The following is a 15191-nucleotide window of genomic DNA, read 5'->3' as shown; positions in this document are numbered from 1 at the left end:
TGCTAAGAAATCCCTTATTTCTCATGATTCTTCTTCTCTTATAAACAGGACGTTGATATCAAATGGGTGGAGTACCAGAACATGATCAAATACCTCAGCCAGTGGATCAAACACAATGTGGCCATAATGTCAAGTAGATCATTCCCCAATAACCCTGTAGAACTCAAGGTATGGCACCACAACAAGATGAGCTCCAGTTATTCCGTTTTACACTGTGTTTGGAATGTAGGCATATCTGTATGTCTGAAAGGTAAAGGATAATTGCAATTTAATGCTCAACTTAAAGCGATGCTAATGATGTGAGAGGGCAGCTGCATCCGTTTGCTGCATGAGAGATTATTATGCAGGGGGTACAGAAAAGTGATCGGACACTTTTAAATAAGTTGTTTTTTATGTAATCTGCTCTTTATTTTACAGGCACTTTATACACAATATCTTCAATTCAAAGAACATGAAATCCCACAAAAAGAAAATGAGAAAACAAAAATCAAAAATCTCTACAAAATGCTTGAGGTACACATGTGCACGATTGGATTACACATTTCCTGCATTTATGGCCTTACACACTGTAGCGATAATAAGTGTGCCGGCGTTGTCCCTGACAGATGTGGATCGAGTTTGGACGTCTTCAGTTACCCCCAGGTCATCATCCGAATGATGTGGAGAAGGAATGGGGTAAACTAATTGTCGCCATGCTGGAAAGAGAGAAGAGCCTGAGGCCAGAGGTGGAAAGGTAGGTGTGCACTTTTTCTGCCCAGGCTCATCCTAATGTGATTTAAGGTCTCATCTTTATAGTCTCTATAAACTAATTTATTTATGACTTTATGGTTTTAATGGGCAGAAGAAATTAACTCTGCTAATGTGTAGGCGCATAAGTCAAAGTAGTGGGTATTTAATATGACAAACTGTGTGTGTGTTGGAGGTCACATGCAGAAATCAAACCATCACTGATGAGCTGCTTTTCTTTAAAAAAAGGATAAACATGAAGACACATGCTAAGTGAGTCTGCAAAATATTTTCTGAGGGTGGCGTGAGGAGAGTGCTTCGGTGTCGTATTGCAAGCCTGCTAATGGCTTTAATGAAACCAGACACCGATGGTCAGTGTAGCATGTCGGAGAGCGATTTGCCTCATTAAAGCAGAAATCCCCCAACTGATCTAAGATCTCGTTTACATGATATATTTCAGCTCAGGTTTACAGCCAAAGTGCATGCTACGCATATGATGAGGATGGGCTACATTCTGCTTGAATAATGAAGTGCAAAGTCAGCAGCACAAAAACAAATCTCGATTATCTTGATTCCTGTGTGGCAAAAATTTGCAAATGCAATCAACACAAGTTTATGTCAAAGTGTGAACCGACGCAGCGATTTTCTTTGGCGAAGGCTTTCAAGTATTTGAACCCCATCTGTTGTTTGCTTTACAGTGTAGCTGGTATTTCTATGGAAACTCACACATCACCTTCCCAAATTCCCTATGAATGATGGTCGTTTAGACAAGTTTACATATCAATTCCTTCCTCCATGGTCTATAAACACATCATATTTACTGCATTATTTCAGGGTGTGGTGAAAACTGGCAGAAACAGCAATTACAGCAGTTTGGCTGTCCTCCAAACAGACTCAGTTCTGACAACGCTGGACTGTCTCAACCTGCCGTTTAATTTTTATTCCCCGAGGGCGGCATAGTATTTCAGGGTGGGAGTTTGTACTCGCTCCTCACCTGGCTGTGACACTATAAATATGAGCAAGTTGAAAACAGCTCCCTCAGTTAGGTCTGCGAATGCTTTCATCGAGCTGTCAAATTTGGAGCCCGATATTGTTTCGGGGGATGGTTAGGATGAAAAACAGTGATTTTGTCTGCAGTAGGAGTTTTGCATTGTAAAGTAAGATGGCTTATTTAAGCGGGAGCAACAGTAGTTTCACCAGCTACGGCTCTGGTGACACCGTCTACTCTGAGCCTTTACAGATTAACAGCTCAGTGTTTCTCAATAACAACATTGCCTATGGATCCAGGTGAGCGCACTGTGTGACAACTCAATTTTTTTTTTTTGGGGGGGAGAGTTAGACATTTTGACTTTAAACAAGTGAAAACAAGTAAAATAACTTTCCATCTTTGTTTTTTTAGGCTTGAAATGTTGCAGCAGATTGCCAACAGGGTTCAGCGAGACTGTGTTAACGGCGAGGACAAGCTTGCACTGGCGAGAACGGCCCTGCAGTCTGTAAGCATGCACTCTCAGTTTAATACTCCAGCAAGCTGTGATAAAATAGCAATGAGTTGGAAGTCCTTTCTTTTTCTTTTCAAAGGATGCAAAACGTCTTGAGTCTGGTATTCAGTTCCTAAATGAAGCTGAGATCGCTGGCTACCTGTTGGAGTGTGAGAATATTCTCAGACAACAAGTAGTGGATATCCAGATTCTCCTGGATGGAAAATTCCCATTTGCAGATCAGCTTGTCCAAAGGTACAAAGTACATCCTTCTGTATAAATAAAACACTGAAATTTCCTCATGTCATTAAAAAAATATGTCTCAAATTGTCATCTGCTTCTATACAGGGTGTCAAAACTCCGCGATGATCTTCTAGCCCTGAGAGCCGAATGCTCCTCTGTGTACAGCAAAGGCCGCACCCTGACAACAGAGCAAACCAAAATGATGATCTCAGGCATCACACAGAGTCTGAACTCTGGCTTCTCCCAGAGCATTAACACTAACCTGACACCAGCCCTTACTCCTGCACTCACCCCAGGGGGAATAGGTACCCCTGGGTCCACCTTCACCTCCAGCCTTACGCCGTGCCTCACCCCATCCTTGACTCCTGCCTTGACCCCGAGTCTGCAGCCTGCATCAGTCCAGAGCTACTTGGGGAGCGGTGGTGACATGGTCCCAGGTAGCCTCAGGCATTTGAAAAACATGCAGATCCGGAAGCCCTTACTGAAGTCCTCACTGGCAGACCCCAGCTTGACAGAAGAAGAGGTCAACATGAAGTTTGTTCAGGACCTTCTAAACTGGGTAGAAGAGATGCAGGTGAGCATCTCTGATTTATAACTTGGTGTGGGTTTATTTTAAGGCACTTAAAATGAGATGCTGAGTATCTGTGTTGAGTTTTTTTTCTGTTGTTAAGATGGAGCTGGAGCGTTCAGAGTGGGGATCTGATATGCCAAGTGTGAAAATGAATTTAGATAACCACAAAAATGTACACAGAGTGATCGAAGAATTCCAAATGAGTCTTAAAGAAGCCAAAATAAGTGAAGTAAGTATTTCTTGCAGTTGCATAAATTTTTGTTAGCTGTGTTAGAACCCCCCCCCCCCCCCAAAAAAAAAGATAAATAAATAAAAAACAAACAAACATGTTTTTCTTTTCTCAGATTCAGATGACGATGCCTTTAAAGCTCAGCTTTTCAGACAAACTGAACAAACTGGAAAAGCAGTATGAACGACTCTTGGTGAGAGATTTGTCGAGCTTAATATTCCGAATTTATGAATGGCTTTCCAATAAATACTACAACTGCTTACGTGCTTGTTTTTGTCTGACTCGCCCGTCTCTTTCAGAGCTCATCCAGGGAGCGGCAAAGCCACCTGGAGAGCCTGCATGACTTTGTATCACAGGCAACTCAAGAGCTCATCTGGCTGAACGAGAAGGAGGAAGAGGAGGTTGCCTTTGACTGGAGCGATCGCAACATTAACATCTCCAAAAAAAGGGATTACCACGCTGTAAGGCTTTGCTTGTTGAAGCTAGTAAACCTTCCATCAACAACGATTTGGCTTTCTAGTTTTTGCTTACGTTATAGCTCCATTTATTTAATGAGGCACCATTCGCATCAAAAGGAACTGGGGCTTGAATGTTTAGCTTTAAACTTAAAATCAGTGAGACGGGATATGAGATTTTGTTAGATGATGGACTAACTGGTTTTATGCCGTGGCAGAATGCCAGTGATGCTCAGCTTAATGTCTTAATACAGGACCTGATGAGGGAGCTGGATGAAAAGGAGAAAGCCATCAAGTCTGTGCAGGACAAGGCAGAGCGCCTTATGCTCAAGAACCACCCAGCCAGGCTAACTATTGAAGTAAGCCCTTTGTGTTCTTTGTGCATCCTCAATATGACAATTAAGAATCCAAATTTTGGACTAGCAGCAGTGACTCCACCCTGCATTCATCTTTCACAGCGATTACAAGATTATAAAGTCCTGATTCAACTTGTAATTTTCCAGTTATGATGCCAAGATATGTATGTATTTTTTAATCTGAAAAAATTAATGTTGGGGTTTGTTTTTAAGGCATACAAAGCTGCAATGCAGACCCAGTGGAGCTGGATTTTACAGCTCTGCTCATGTGTCGAACAACATCTCAAGGAGAATGCCATTTATTTTGAGGTGAGTTGCTGCCGTGGACTGTTTCAGCGAATGCAGCAAAGTGTTTGCCACATCTAATTCAACTCTCTTTCCCTCACTGTGCAGTTTTTCAGTGATGCCAAAGAGTCCATGGATTACCTGAAAAATTTGCAGGATTCGATTCAAAGAAAGTACAGCTGTGATCGAACAAGTAGCCTACACAGACTGGAGGATCTCATTCAGGAGTCCATGGTAAAATGACAGAAAGATATGAAGTGTGTGTGCATTTAAAGGCGAAATGAAGAAAACACATTTTTTTGTGGGTTTCTGTGTCCTTAGGACGAGAAAGAGCAGCTCCTTCAGTACCGCAGCACTGTGGCTGGGCTGGTGGGCAGGGCTAAAAATATTGTGCAGCTCAAGCCCAGAAACCCTGAAAATCCACTAAGATCCTCCATCCCTGTTAAAGCGATCTGTGATTATCGTCAGATAGAGGTACTATTATTGGTGCCGTGAATCACCACATTTAATCTCGGTTTATATAAAACATTTATAGTAAATCAGTTACGGTTTGTCAACTCTTTCAGATTACCATTTATAAAGAGGATGAGTGCGTACTGGCCAGTAACTCTCACCGGGCTAAGTGGAAAGTCATCAACCCAGCAGGTAATGAGGCGATGGTTCCCTCTGTTTGCTTCACTGTCCCTCCACCCAACAAAGAGGCCGTTGATATGGCTTCAAGGTGAGTTGGTAGGATGCTAAGTTTCCTACAGTTCCCCTATAGTAATCTTTTTCACAAATTTCATTGACGCAGCAAATAATATTAATAATATAACCTTTGCTTCTGCAGAACTGAGCAGTTATATCAGAACGTCCTGGCACTGTGGCACCACTCCCACGTCAACATGAAGAGTGTGGTGTCTTGGCATTATCTAATGGCTGACATTCAAGCCATCCGCAACTGGAATGTGGCTTCAGTATGTCGAAGTTTGTTTTTTCAGACTGCAGTCAGTCGAGCTTTTCTTTTGACGATCATTTGTGATAATCACGCTTCAGTTTGATAACGATCATTCTAAGGAAAATGCCAGTTTGTGTTATTTACACTTGTTTTTATTTGTTTGACTGTTTTGCTCTCATCACTCCAGATAAAGACCATGTTGCCAGGTGAGCATCAGCAGGTCTTGAGCAACCTGCAGTCCCACTTTGATGAGTTCCTGGAAGACAGCGAGGAGTCAAAGGTATTCACTATGGCGGACTGCGCGCAGCTCGAGAGAGACGTGGCGGCGTGTAAGGAGTATTACCAGGAACTGCTCAGATCCGCAGAGAGAGGCAAGGCTCAAATCTCCCTTCCCCTTCTGCGTAACAACAAGCAGCTTGTGTACATTGTACAAAACACAGCAAAGGGAAACACATGGCTGTTAAGCCTTTTAAGCCTTAAGTTAATACCTATTGGAATTACTCTGATTTTGCTGTGAATGTAAATACTGCACTGATATGCCGTTAAAGTGTTATGTGTAGTCATGAATTTTAATTTTGGGAAAATTTGAAGAATATTTGTTCCGCTGTGTTGATACATATGCACGTGGGCAGTATTCACATATACAGTATAAAATATTTGCATTTCCTTTTAAAAGATTGTTTTTTTCTCAATGCACTAGTCATAATTTTCTCATTTTGGGACTGACTCCACCTCAGCAGAATACAAAGTTCAGTGGATTGAGCTCCATTGCATCAGACCTTACTTGACCTTATAGCATAATAAGGGTGCCACCTAGAGGCAGTCAGTTTAAACTGCAGTATTTTTGGGTTTAAATTATTTTCCTTTGGATGATTTTCAAAATAACGCAAAGCTTTTGTATTTATTACTCTCAAAAAGAAAAATGCAACCAAGATGTCAGTATTTTTAATAGACTTTGATCCTTTTCTGTTACACAGAGGAACACGAGGAGTCGGTGTACAATCATTACATCTCGGAAATACGCAACTTCCGTATGCATCTGGAGGCCCATGAAGAACACCTGATCAGGCAAATACGCTCACCCCTGGAAAGAGATGACCTGGAGCAGAGTCTGCAGCGTATCACAGAGCATGAGGTACACATTGCAATACTCATTTATGATACTCGAGAACTTCGCTGTTATTGTCAGTTTAAATCATCCCCCCGCCCTCATCTGCTCTCGCAGAGGAAGACAGCAGAGCTGAATAAGCTGAAGGAGGATCTGGATGCCATGAAGGAGAAGTGCGAGCTGTTCCTCAGACAGGCCGCAGGTTCTCCGTCTGTGGCAACGCTTTCATCTGAGCTCACAGTCCTCATTCAGAGCATGAGCCAAGTGTACTCCATGTCTTCCATTTATATGGACAAGTAAGAGTTTCCCTTCATTGTAATTAGGTAATTCATTTATATGTATGTTTGTAATACAAAAGAATATTAGAACTAAAGACCTTTTTCTTCTATTGCAGATTAAAAACTGTGAGTTTAGTGGTGAAACACAGTCAGAGTGCAGAGGCGCTTGTTAAGGCCTATGAGTCCAAACTCTATGAAGAAGATGCCATGAACCCTGATGTCAAATCCATTGAAAATGTCATTTCCACACTAAAGGTGTTACACCAACATGATACAGTATTTCACCAACACACCCAGTGTTTTGACTTCACTTGTTAACCATTCCTGCTTCTGCACACAGCACTGGCGGACAGAGATTGATGAGAGACAGGAGTCATTCCACGACATGGAGGATGAGCTGCAGAAGGCGCGACTCATCAGTGACCGCATGTTTAAAGCGCACAACGAGCGCGACTTTGACCTCGACTGGCACAAAGAAAAGGCGGATCAGTTGAGCGAGAGGTGGCAGAACATCCACTCGCAGATCGATAGCAGGTTTGGCTTTTTTCATTTATTCATTCTGAATTAAATCAAGCACACCAGCTGTTTTTGCAGAAAATAGTCAGTGTATGTATTGATCACTAAAAGCTTATCCAACCAATTTTCAGGCTCCGCGACCTGGATGGTATCAGCAAATCTTTGAAGCACTACAGAGACTCCTATAGTAGCCTTGATGAATGGGTTAGAGGCATGGAGGCAGCACAGCTGAAGGCCCAAGAACACAAACCTGAGGATAGCAAGGCACTGGCTGAGCTGTTAAACAAACAAAAAGTAGGACAACACAGAAGTTATTCACAGCAAAAAACATTTATATAGATACACAATGTATTAAAATGTGTGTTTTTCAGATCCTTGTTGCTGAAATTGAGAAGAAACAGAGCAGTATCGACGAATGTCAAAAGTACTCAGAGCAGTACTCATCTGCTGTTAAGGTGAAGCCATTTGTTGTCTTTAATTTAGTTTAACCCCCACTTTACAGTTCTGTTATCTAAACAGTAACGCATCAGGTCTGCAGGCTTTTGCAGAATATTTTTTCTGAATAGTGCAGCAGTTAGTCACATTTTGTTGACATTTGGTGAAAGGAGACTGAGCAATAATAATCTAACAAAAACTAGTTCACCATCAATTCATGTGAAATTCTTTTTTAGGATTATGAACTTCAGCTGATGACGTTCAGAGCGATGGTCGACTCCCAGCACAAATCTCCTCTCAAGAAACGGAGGATGCAGAGTTCTTCTGATGCCATTCAGCAGGAGGTGAAACTTTATTTTGGCTTTGTCAGCAGAAGAAATGAGTTCTGTATGAACAACAGTGCCTGCTCAGTAATATACTTGGTTGTGTTTATAGTTTATGGATCTCCGAACGCGCTACACTGCTCTGGTGACTCTGATGACTCAGTATGTGAAGTTTGCCAGCGAAACGCTGAAGAGAACTGAGGACGAGGAGGTGAGTTATTCTTGCTTTAACACATAAAACTTTCTGTGGTAACAGGGATTCGTGTGGCACTTTTTCAATTTCAATTTGTTCACCATTTGTTTCCTGATGCCAATGTAGCTGTATTGTCGCACATGGGCATGCTTCCTGGGTGGTCTTCTCTTTTTTATCAGCTTGTTTTAGTGGCTCACAGCACTTCCACTACTTGTCTACCTTGACTTTTTGACTCACTCCAAGACAATTATCCCAGATGGAGGTCTCATCGTGAGGGAAGAGAGTTTGCTTCATTGTACAAAAGAAGCAAAGGAAATGGAGCAGTGCATGTCTGCATGGATGGTAGCTCCTTCCTGGAGATATTGACTTGCTGGGATGAGAAAGCTTTTTTCTAATTCTGCTGCAGTAGATCTTCTATGTCTCTTTTAAATGTCTCTCCAGGAATCTGTGCATTAATTCTAAAGCTTAGTTTTGACATATCGTTAGCTTCATAGCATAAGTGCCTAAGTCATTGACTTAGTCAAATGACTTAGGCAATTATGCTATGAAGCTAACGATATAAAACTATAACTGAAATAAAATCAAACCTAAAATATTGATGGTATGTTTGCAGTTTTTAGGCATTTACAGTACAACTATCTCTTCTTTTATAAACAAAACTCATTAAGGAAATTCCTGGAGAGATTGTTTTATTATTAATGGCGCTAATTTACAATGTCTACAGTGGATGATTTGTGTTTTTTCCCATTATAGAAGAGAAAAGCTTTTGAAAGAGCAGAGAATGAAAGGTGGACAGAAAGCATGGAGCTCCAAAAAGCTACAGAGGATATAGAGATTAGTCAACTTAAGCAGCGGGTCTGGGAGCAGGAGGCTTTGCTGACTGAGAGGCAAGAACAGTTGGAAAAGTTGGAAGGAGAAATAGAAACACAGCAGAAGACAATTGGTGATCTAAAGTGTCAGAAATCCCAGCTCGAGCATGATCTGAATCAGTATCATGCTAAATTAGAGATAGCAGTTAAAGACAAAATGGCAATTGAGCAGGAATTAAAGCACACAAAAATGTTAATCGAGCAGTCAGAGGCCACGTGGTCTTTGACTCAGAAGAAGCTAGACGATTTCTTAAAAGATAGAAACGATGGCCACGATATTAATACCCAAAGCCTTCACAGAAAAAAAGATGTGGAGGAAATAGACTTTGCCACTGTTCATGAGCTGCAAAGCCAAATCCATGCTAAAAGTGTGGCTCAGCAGCCTTTGGCCTTTGACAGCCAGTCAGCAGGAGACTGTGAGCTGAGATCATCTGCATTCAGAGAAAATGACAGCACGATGGTGGATGTTCTGCAGCAGAAATTAGAGGAGCTGGTCCTGGTCCAGAGAAAAGCAGACATGGCTGAAGAAAAAGCACAGAGTTATAAAAAGCTGTTGGATGACAGCAATAACAGACTGAAGAAACTTCAGATGGACTTGGAAGCTGAGAGGATTAGCATGAGACAGAAATCAGAGGAACTCCAGCAGGAAACACAGAACATGAAGAAATCCATCAATGAGCTTCAAGACGAAATCAGATCTCTCAAAAGAGCAAAGTCCTCTCTGGAACAAAACACGTTTTTTCACAGCACTGAAATAGAAGGCCTTAAAGAGCAGCTGAACATCGCCCATGGAGAGCTGCAGAAAAAAAGCTCCATTGAACAGGAAAATAGTTACAAGATTAACAGCTTAGAATTAGACCTGGCTTCCAAGCAGTCAGTAATAGATCAGCTGAAGTTTAAATGCAGTGAGCTGACGAGGATGAATGTCTCATCGGAGAGTAATATTCAAGGTCTTCACATCCAGATGGAGTCAATGGAAAAAGAGAGGTCACTTTCAGAACAAAAGCTCAGGTCTTTAAGGAGAGAGATCGACAGCTGGAAACAGCAAGTTCAAACAGCAAAGGAAGAAAGTAGCTTAATGAAAAAATCTGAGCAGGCGCTGCAGGGCAAGTGTAAAAATCTGGAAGCAGAACTTCAAAAAAGTGAATTAGCTGCTTCTCAGTGGCAGGCGAGAGTAGATGAGATGAAACAGATCAATCTGGAGATGGAGGAAAATCTAAAGAACATCAAAGCTAAACTGGATCAGGCGATGATGGAAATTGACAGCAAGGATCAGCAAATTAAAATCTTCAGGGCTCAAGTAGAGGGCACCAAATCACAGGTCAGAATTATCGAGGAGGAGCTGAATAAGAAATCGCAAAGCTCTCATGAGCTTCAAATTAAACTGCAAGATTACAGTGAGGAGGTAAAGAAAATGACTGAACTGCAGCAGAAAATCAAAGTTCTCAGTTCAAGTACTGCCAGTTATGAGAAAGAAATAACCTCTCTTAAAACTGAGCTGATGTCAGTGCTTTCTGACAAGAATTCGGCAAATCAAAAGGTCCACATGCAGAAAGCTGAAATCAATGATTTGAAAGTGATGCTGAATGCTAAAAATGCACAACTGCAGAAGGAATGTGCCGAGAATCAAAAGCATCTCAGTAAAATCAAAGCTTTAGAAGATGAGCTTTTCAAACAAAAGCACAGTTTTAAGGGGTTAACCAGCACCTCGGAGAAAATGACAGAAAACGTAAAGCAGGAACTTTACACGCTTCAGAGTGAGAAGAGAGAAACGGAAAGGAAAGCCGAGAACCTGAGCGCTAAACTTTCAGATTTAAGCTCCTCACTGCAAAGAACAAAAGACGAGTTAGCGAAAGAGGCCCAAGAGAGAAAAGTCAAAGAGTCCAAACTAATTCAGCTGGAGGCTGAGCTTCAGAAAAATAGAATAGCAATCAAAGAAATGATGTCCAGTTCTGAGAAATCCAGATCAAACCTACAAAATGAGAATACACTTTTAAAGAGGGAGAAAGCTGAGGCATTAGAGAAAAGCATCTTATTGGGATCTGAAGTCAGAAAACTGAGAGAAAACCTTCAGCACGCCCAATCGGAAGCCGAGCAAAAGCAAATAGAAAACGCTGCGCTTCAGCTGAGGTCCCAGCAGATGGAGGAACAACTGGATAAGTGTAAGAAAATGCTGGAGGAGTTAAAGAGCAAACTAGAACTCCAGAGAGAGGGCTATGACAGGCAGTTGCTGCTAGTGAAAACTGAAATAGAGAGAAAAATCATTTTACTGCAGTCCGAGCTCACAAACGACAGCGAGAAATCCAAAGTGCACAGCGCTGAACTAGCAGAGATGCTGAATAAGTATTTCAAGCAAGACATGAAGCAGATAAAACATCAGAGCACAGCTGATTCAAAGCAACAACTGGACCAACAGCTTCAAATCAAAATGGACAAAGTGCAGCAAGAGAGAACGAAGCTCGAGCGAGACTTGTCAAAAGCAAAATCTCAAATAGACGAACTCGAGGAAGAAAAAGTCGAACTCAAGTCAAAAATCAGTGCTATGCAAAGCCTTTGCAATGAGCAAACGGGTGAATGGACAAAGTTTCAACAGCTGTTGAAAGACAGCGAGTGGAAACTCACAATGAGAGAAAATGAGGCAAGATCTCTGCGGGAACAAATAGTGCTGTACGTCAAAGAGGTTAAAGGCCTTCAGGAGAAGCTTTCGACACTCGGATTAGAGGCGACTCAGTGCAGTTTCCAGTATGTGAAAGACAACAAGGCTGATCTGATGAATGCAGATGTCGCTATAATGCAGAAAATGGTGCACTCAAATCAAGATACAAAAAGCAGGAGAGATGAAGAGATTCTCTCAGTGAAAAAGTCCTCACAGGTACGCACGAGGCTGAATTTTGCATTACAGGAACATAATAGTGCATTTATTAACAGATCCAGTATTTTTAAATGCAGTATGCTCCTTTCAGTAGTTGTTTTTTTCTGTTAGTTGATATTAATAATTGTAGCTGTAAAAACTTAATAGCTCTTCCAATGTCACATCTACAGATGGCAACAACGGAGAACGAAATCACCCTTGAAGTGATTAAACATGTCAGACAAGATAAGAGGGAGATCATTCACAGTCAAAGCCTTCAGCAGGATTCAACAACAAACTCAATGTTGGATAGCTCCCCTTATCAAACTCCCGCTTTTCTCAAGAAAGATGTGCAAAGTGTGACTTACAAGAGCCACGTTAACACTGATTTCCAAAGCTCTGTGACAGCACAGGGATACATGGCTCTGTTGGGACTTAAAGACAAACAGCTGCACGAAACTAATGTCAGCAAGACAAAAATGTACCAAAGCGCATCAGAGAGTAGTATAACAGACCGCAATGGACAGCAGAGCGTGACATATTCAACTCCCCAAAAGCTCCCAGACCTCAAAGGGGGTGTAAGCATTCAAAATATTGTCAAATTTAGGCCCTCGGATGAAGAGTACATCGGCAAACCGGCTGCTATTGCTGGAATTTATGTGGAGTCGAGCAAGAAAAAGATATCCTTCCTGGAAGCTGCTGAGAAGGGCTTCCTAGCAAAGACATATGCCCTTGAGTTTCTCGAGGCTCAGGCTGCAACAGGAAGCCTTACAGATCTGGCTACCGGACAAACGCATTCAGCTGCCGAGGCATTGGAGAGGGGGATTATAGATCCGAGCCTGAAAGACAGACTGATGGAGGCTGAGAAAGCTATTAGTGGCTACATCTTTAAAGGCAAAAAGCTGTCTGTGTTTCAGGCCATGGAGGAAAGGATTCTCGATAGATACAAAGCCAAAAAGATCCTCGAGGTCCAGGTTGCTACTGGAGGACTGATAAACCCAGCAACTGGGGTCAGGGTAACAGCTCACATTGCTGTAGATCAGGGTCTTTTGAACAAGGAGACTCTACAGAGTCTCTATGATCCAGTCAGTAACTCCAAAGGTTATCACAACCCTGACACTGGACAGAAAGCATACTACTCTGACATACTGAAGGCATGCTTGTACGACATCAGTGGTGGAGTGTTTCTCTTTCCGTTTGGTCAGAGGCACCTAACAAGCACATCTCCTGCCAGCTCTCATAGGGTGTCAGTTGTCAACAGCAACTGTGGCACTGAGATGTCAGCCTATGAAGCATTCAAGGGGAAACACATTGACAAGAAGACATATCTGTTTCTGTCACAGCAGGAGAGTGAATGGCAGGAGAAGTCCACAGCTGACCCCAGTGGAATCCCACTTCACGTCATTACTGATGTCAAAGGTGGCCGACAGCTTTGCCTTGAGTCGGCTCTAAGTCAGAGATTCCTGGAATCGTCTGAGCTTGAGAGCTATCGCAGAGGTCTTCTTAGTATCACTGAGATCGCAGACATGATATTTTCAAGAATGGTTGTTGTGGAAGATGTTAACAGCCCCATTGCTGGACTTTGGGATGTCACTCAGAAGAAAAGGCTTTCGGTTTTTCAGGGTTTTCAACAGGGCTTTACTGACAGAGCTACTGCTTTGCGGCTGTTAGAGGCCCAGGCCTGCACTGGAGGTATTTGTGACCCGTCATGTGGAGAGAGAGTTACCCTCACCGAGGCTCTCAAAAGAGGTCTTTTGGATGAAGCACTGAGTCAGCAGCTTCTGCAGTTTGACCAAGCACTTAATGGCTTCATTCATCCCAAGACTGCAAAGACTTTGTCTGTTTCCCAGGCTGTTCAGGAAAATCTCCTCCCAAAAGACGCCGGTTTCCGCTGTATTGAATTCCAGCTCCTGACTGGAGGATTGATAAAACCTGACACCCACGACAGAATCTCACTTGAAGAAGTCGTTCAGAGCGGACTCGTTGATAAAGTTACCGCCACTGTACTCAAAGACGAGAAGTTCCACACCAAAAGCCTCACCTGTCCAAGGACCAAGAGAAGAATTACATTCAAAGAGGCTCTGGAGAGAAGCGTGTACGACTGCCACACCGGGTTAAGGTTACTGGAAGCTACAAAATCCCACGGTTTTGGACCAAAGTCAACATTTCATTATGTTTGGGCATATAAATAAAAACCTGTCAGTTATTATAGCATTAGCCTTTGGTGGGGTGGATTTAAAGTCAGTGAGTCTTTTCTCGTTATCTTTGACCTTTTGATGAACAAAGATGCCTCTTGTGGTATTACCAATGAAGCCTCGCATTGCTAAACTGGTAAAAAATATTTGTGTTTCAGTGCTGCTGATTCTTCTTCAGCTCTGACCAAAACAGTTTTTCAGTACATGGTTGTCCAAAGCTTTCTTGTGTTTTCTTCTTTTGGTTTTTGCTGATTTTAACTTGATCATGAATGGATTTTGACAGCTCTCTTCCTGTGTTTTGGTTTATTTTTGTAGCAAAGTTAACAATCTTGTTAAAAGTCCGTCTATTTTAATTCTAGAGATCTGTTGATGAGGAGAAGAGAGAGAATGGTGATAAGGTTAACAAACTATTGCAGTGGATGTCCAATGTGAAACAGACCGTGAGCAATGGTGGGGATGCTCTGAAAGATAGTAATGCCAACACAGATGCTTCTAATAAGCCGCAGGTAAATAATGTGTATGTTCCTGGTGTGTCCTGTTTTTTTATTATTGCTAACTTTTGTTTATATATGAATTTTTTTAATGACAAAAACACTCCAATCAAAATGATCCCACCACCCTTTGCTGTCACAGCGTTTGATTTCTAATAAAACAAACTGTTTACTTCCTGATTCATTTTATCCATATATGTTGTGAAGCTCATGGATTTAATTAATGCACTTACAAAGACCTACAAAGATAATATGAAATACTTATTTCATTTTATTCATAATAAAAACAAATGCATATGTTGCACAAGCACCCATATTTAATGCACTTCACTGAATAATAAATGACGTCAGTCTCACGGGTTATTGAAATATTTTAACATGTGGCCCAAAACTGATATTATTCACCTTAAGGTTACATGAAATTTATATAAAACTATCCCTGATGTGTTCATTATATTGCAAAAGGAATTAAATCATGGCTAAATAGTGGTGAGAGGCAGTTTATTATCACAGGGTCCATAATTAAATCTGCCCAACATAAAAGAATAGAAAATAAAATAAATGTGTGAATTAGTTTAGATTTTCATTACATGTCATTTGCTAATGAGATCACTGACTTCTTATATATCTTTTGATGTTAGTAGTGGACCTT

At 41.6% G+C, this 15191-nt stretch overlaps 2 protein-coding genes across 4 annotated transcripts in view; both read left to right on the top strand.

The window, feature by feature from the left end:
* dst (dystonin) overlaps positions 1-15191 on the top strand; it is a 104687-nt gene that overhangs the window by 41110 nt on the left and 48386 nt on the right. For all 3 annotated transcript variants that reach the window (XM_086259738.1, XM_086259737.1, XM_086259739.1), the window contains 25 exons: positions 49-168; positions 418-513; positions 606-733; positions 2126-2219; positions 2305-2459; positions 2553-3021; positions 3119-3247; positions 3363-3440; positions 3547-3708; positions 3957-4061; positions 4272-4367; positions 4452-4577; positions 4665-4817; positions 4910-5064; positions 5173-5299; positions 5468-5651; positions 6258-6415; positions 6506-6684; positions 6783-6921; positions 7007-7200; positions 7314-7476; positions 7554-7637; positions 7854-7961; positions 8053-8151; positions 14408-14554. In XM_086259738.1, the coding sequence (XP_086115864.1) occupies positions 49-168; positions 418-513; positions 606-733; positions 2126-2219; positions 2305-2459; positions 2553-3021; positions 3119-3247; positions 3363-3440; positions 3547-3708; positions 3957-4061; positions 4272-4367; positions 4452-4577; positions 4665-4817; positions 4910-5064; positions 5173-5299; positions 5468-5651; positions 6258-6415; positions 6506-6684; positions 6783-6921; positions 7007-7200; positions 7314-7476; positions 7554-7637; positions 7854-7961; positions 8053-8151; positions 14408-14554 (3648 nt within the window). The remainder of the gene's footprint in view (positions 1-48; positions 169-417; positions 514-605; positions 734-2125; positions 2220-2304; positions 2460-2552; positions 3022-3118; positions 3248-3362; positions 3441-3546; positions 3709-3956; positions 4062-4271; positions 4368-4451; positions 4578-4664; positions 4818-4909; positions 5065-5172; positions 5300-5467; positions 5652-6257; positions 6416-6505; positions 6685-6782; positions 6922-7006; positions 7201-7313; positions 7477-7553; positions 7638-7853; positions 7962-8052; positions 8152-14407; positions 14555-15191) is intronic.
* Positions 11809-14463, top strand: LOC147316330 (desmoplakin-like). The gene has a single exon (XM_086259740.1). It carries the CDS (start codon positions 11946-11948, stop codon positions 14043-14045), a length of 2100 nt encoding a protein of 699 aa, XP_086115866.1. The 5' UTR covers positions 11809-11945; the 3' UTR covers positions 14046-14463.

The sequence above is a fragment of the Aulonocara sp. 'chitande type north' Nkhata Bay genome, linkage group LG13, assembly GCF_057382095.1.
Source record: "Aulonocara sp. 'chitande type north' Nkhata Bay isolate Kocher_YH1m ecotype deep benthic linkage group LG13, A_spYH_male_GT1.1, whole genome shotgun sequence".
Lineage (NCBI taxonomy): Eukaryota > Metazoa > Chordata > Actinopteri > Cichliformes > Cichlidae > Aulonocara > Aulonocara sp. 'chitande type north' Nkhata Bay.
This window is presented reverse-complemented; position numbering and strand designations above follow the sequence as displayed.

Bases quoted from the DNA above. Each gene is read 5' to 3' on its own strand.
- LOC147316330 (XM_086259740.1), top strand. From the start codon at position 11,946: ATGCAGTATGCTCCTTTCAGTAGTTGTTTTTTTCTGTTAGTTGATATT.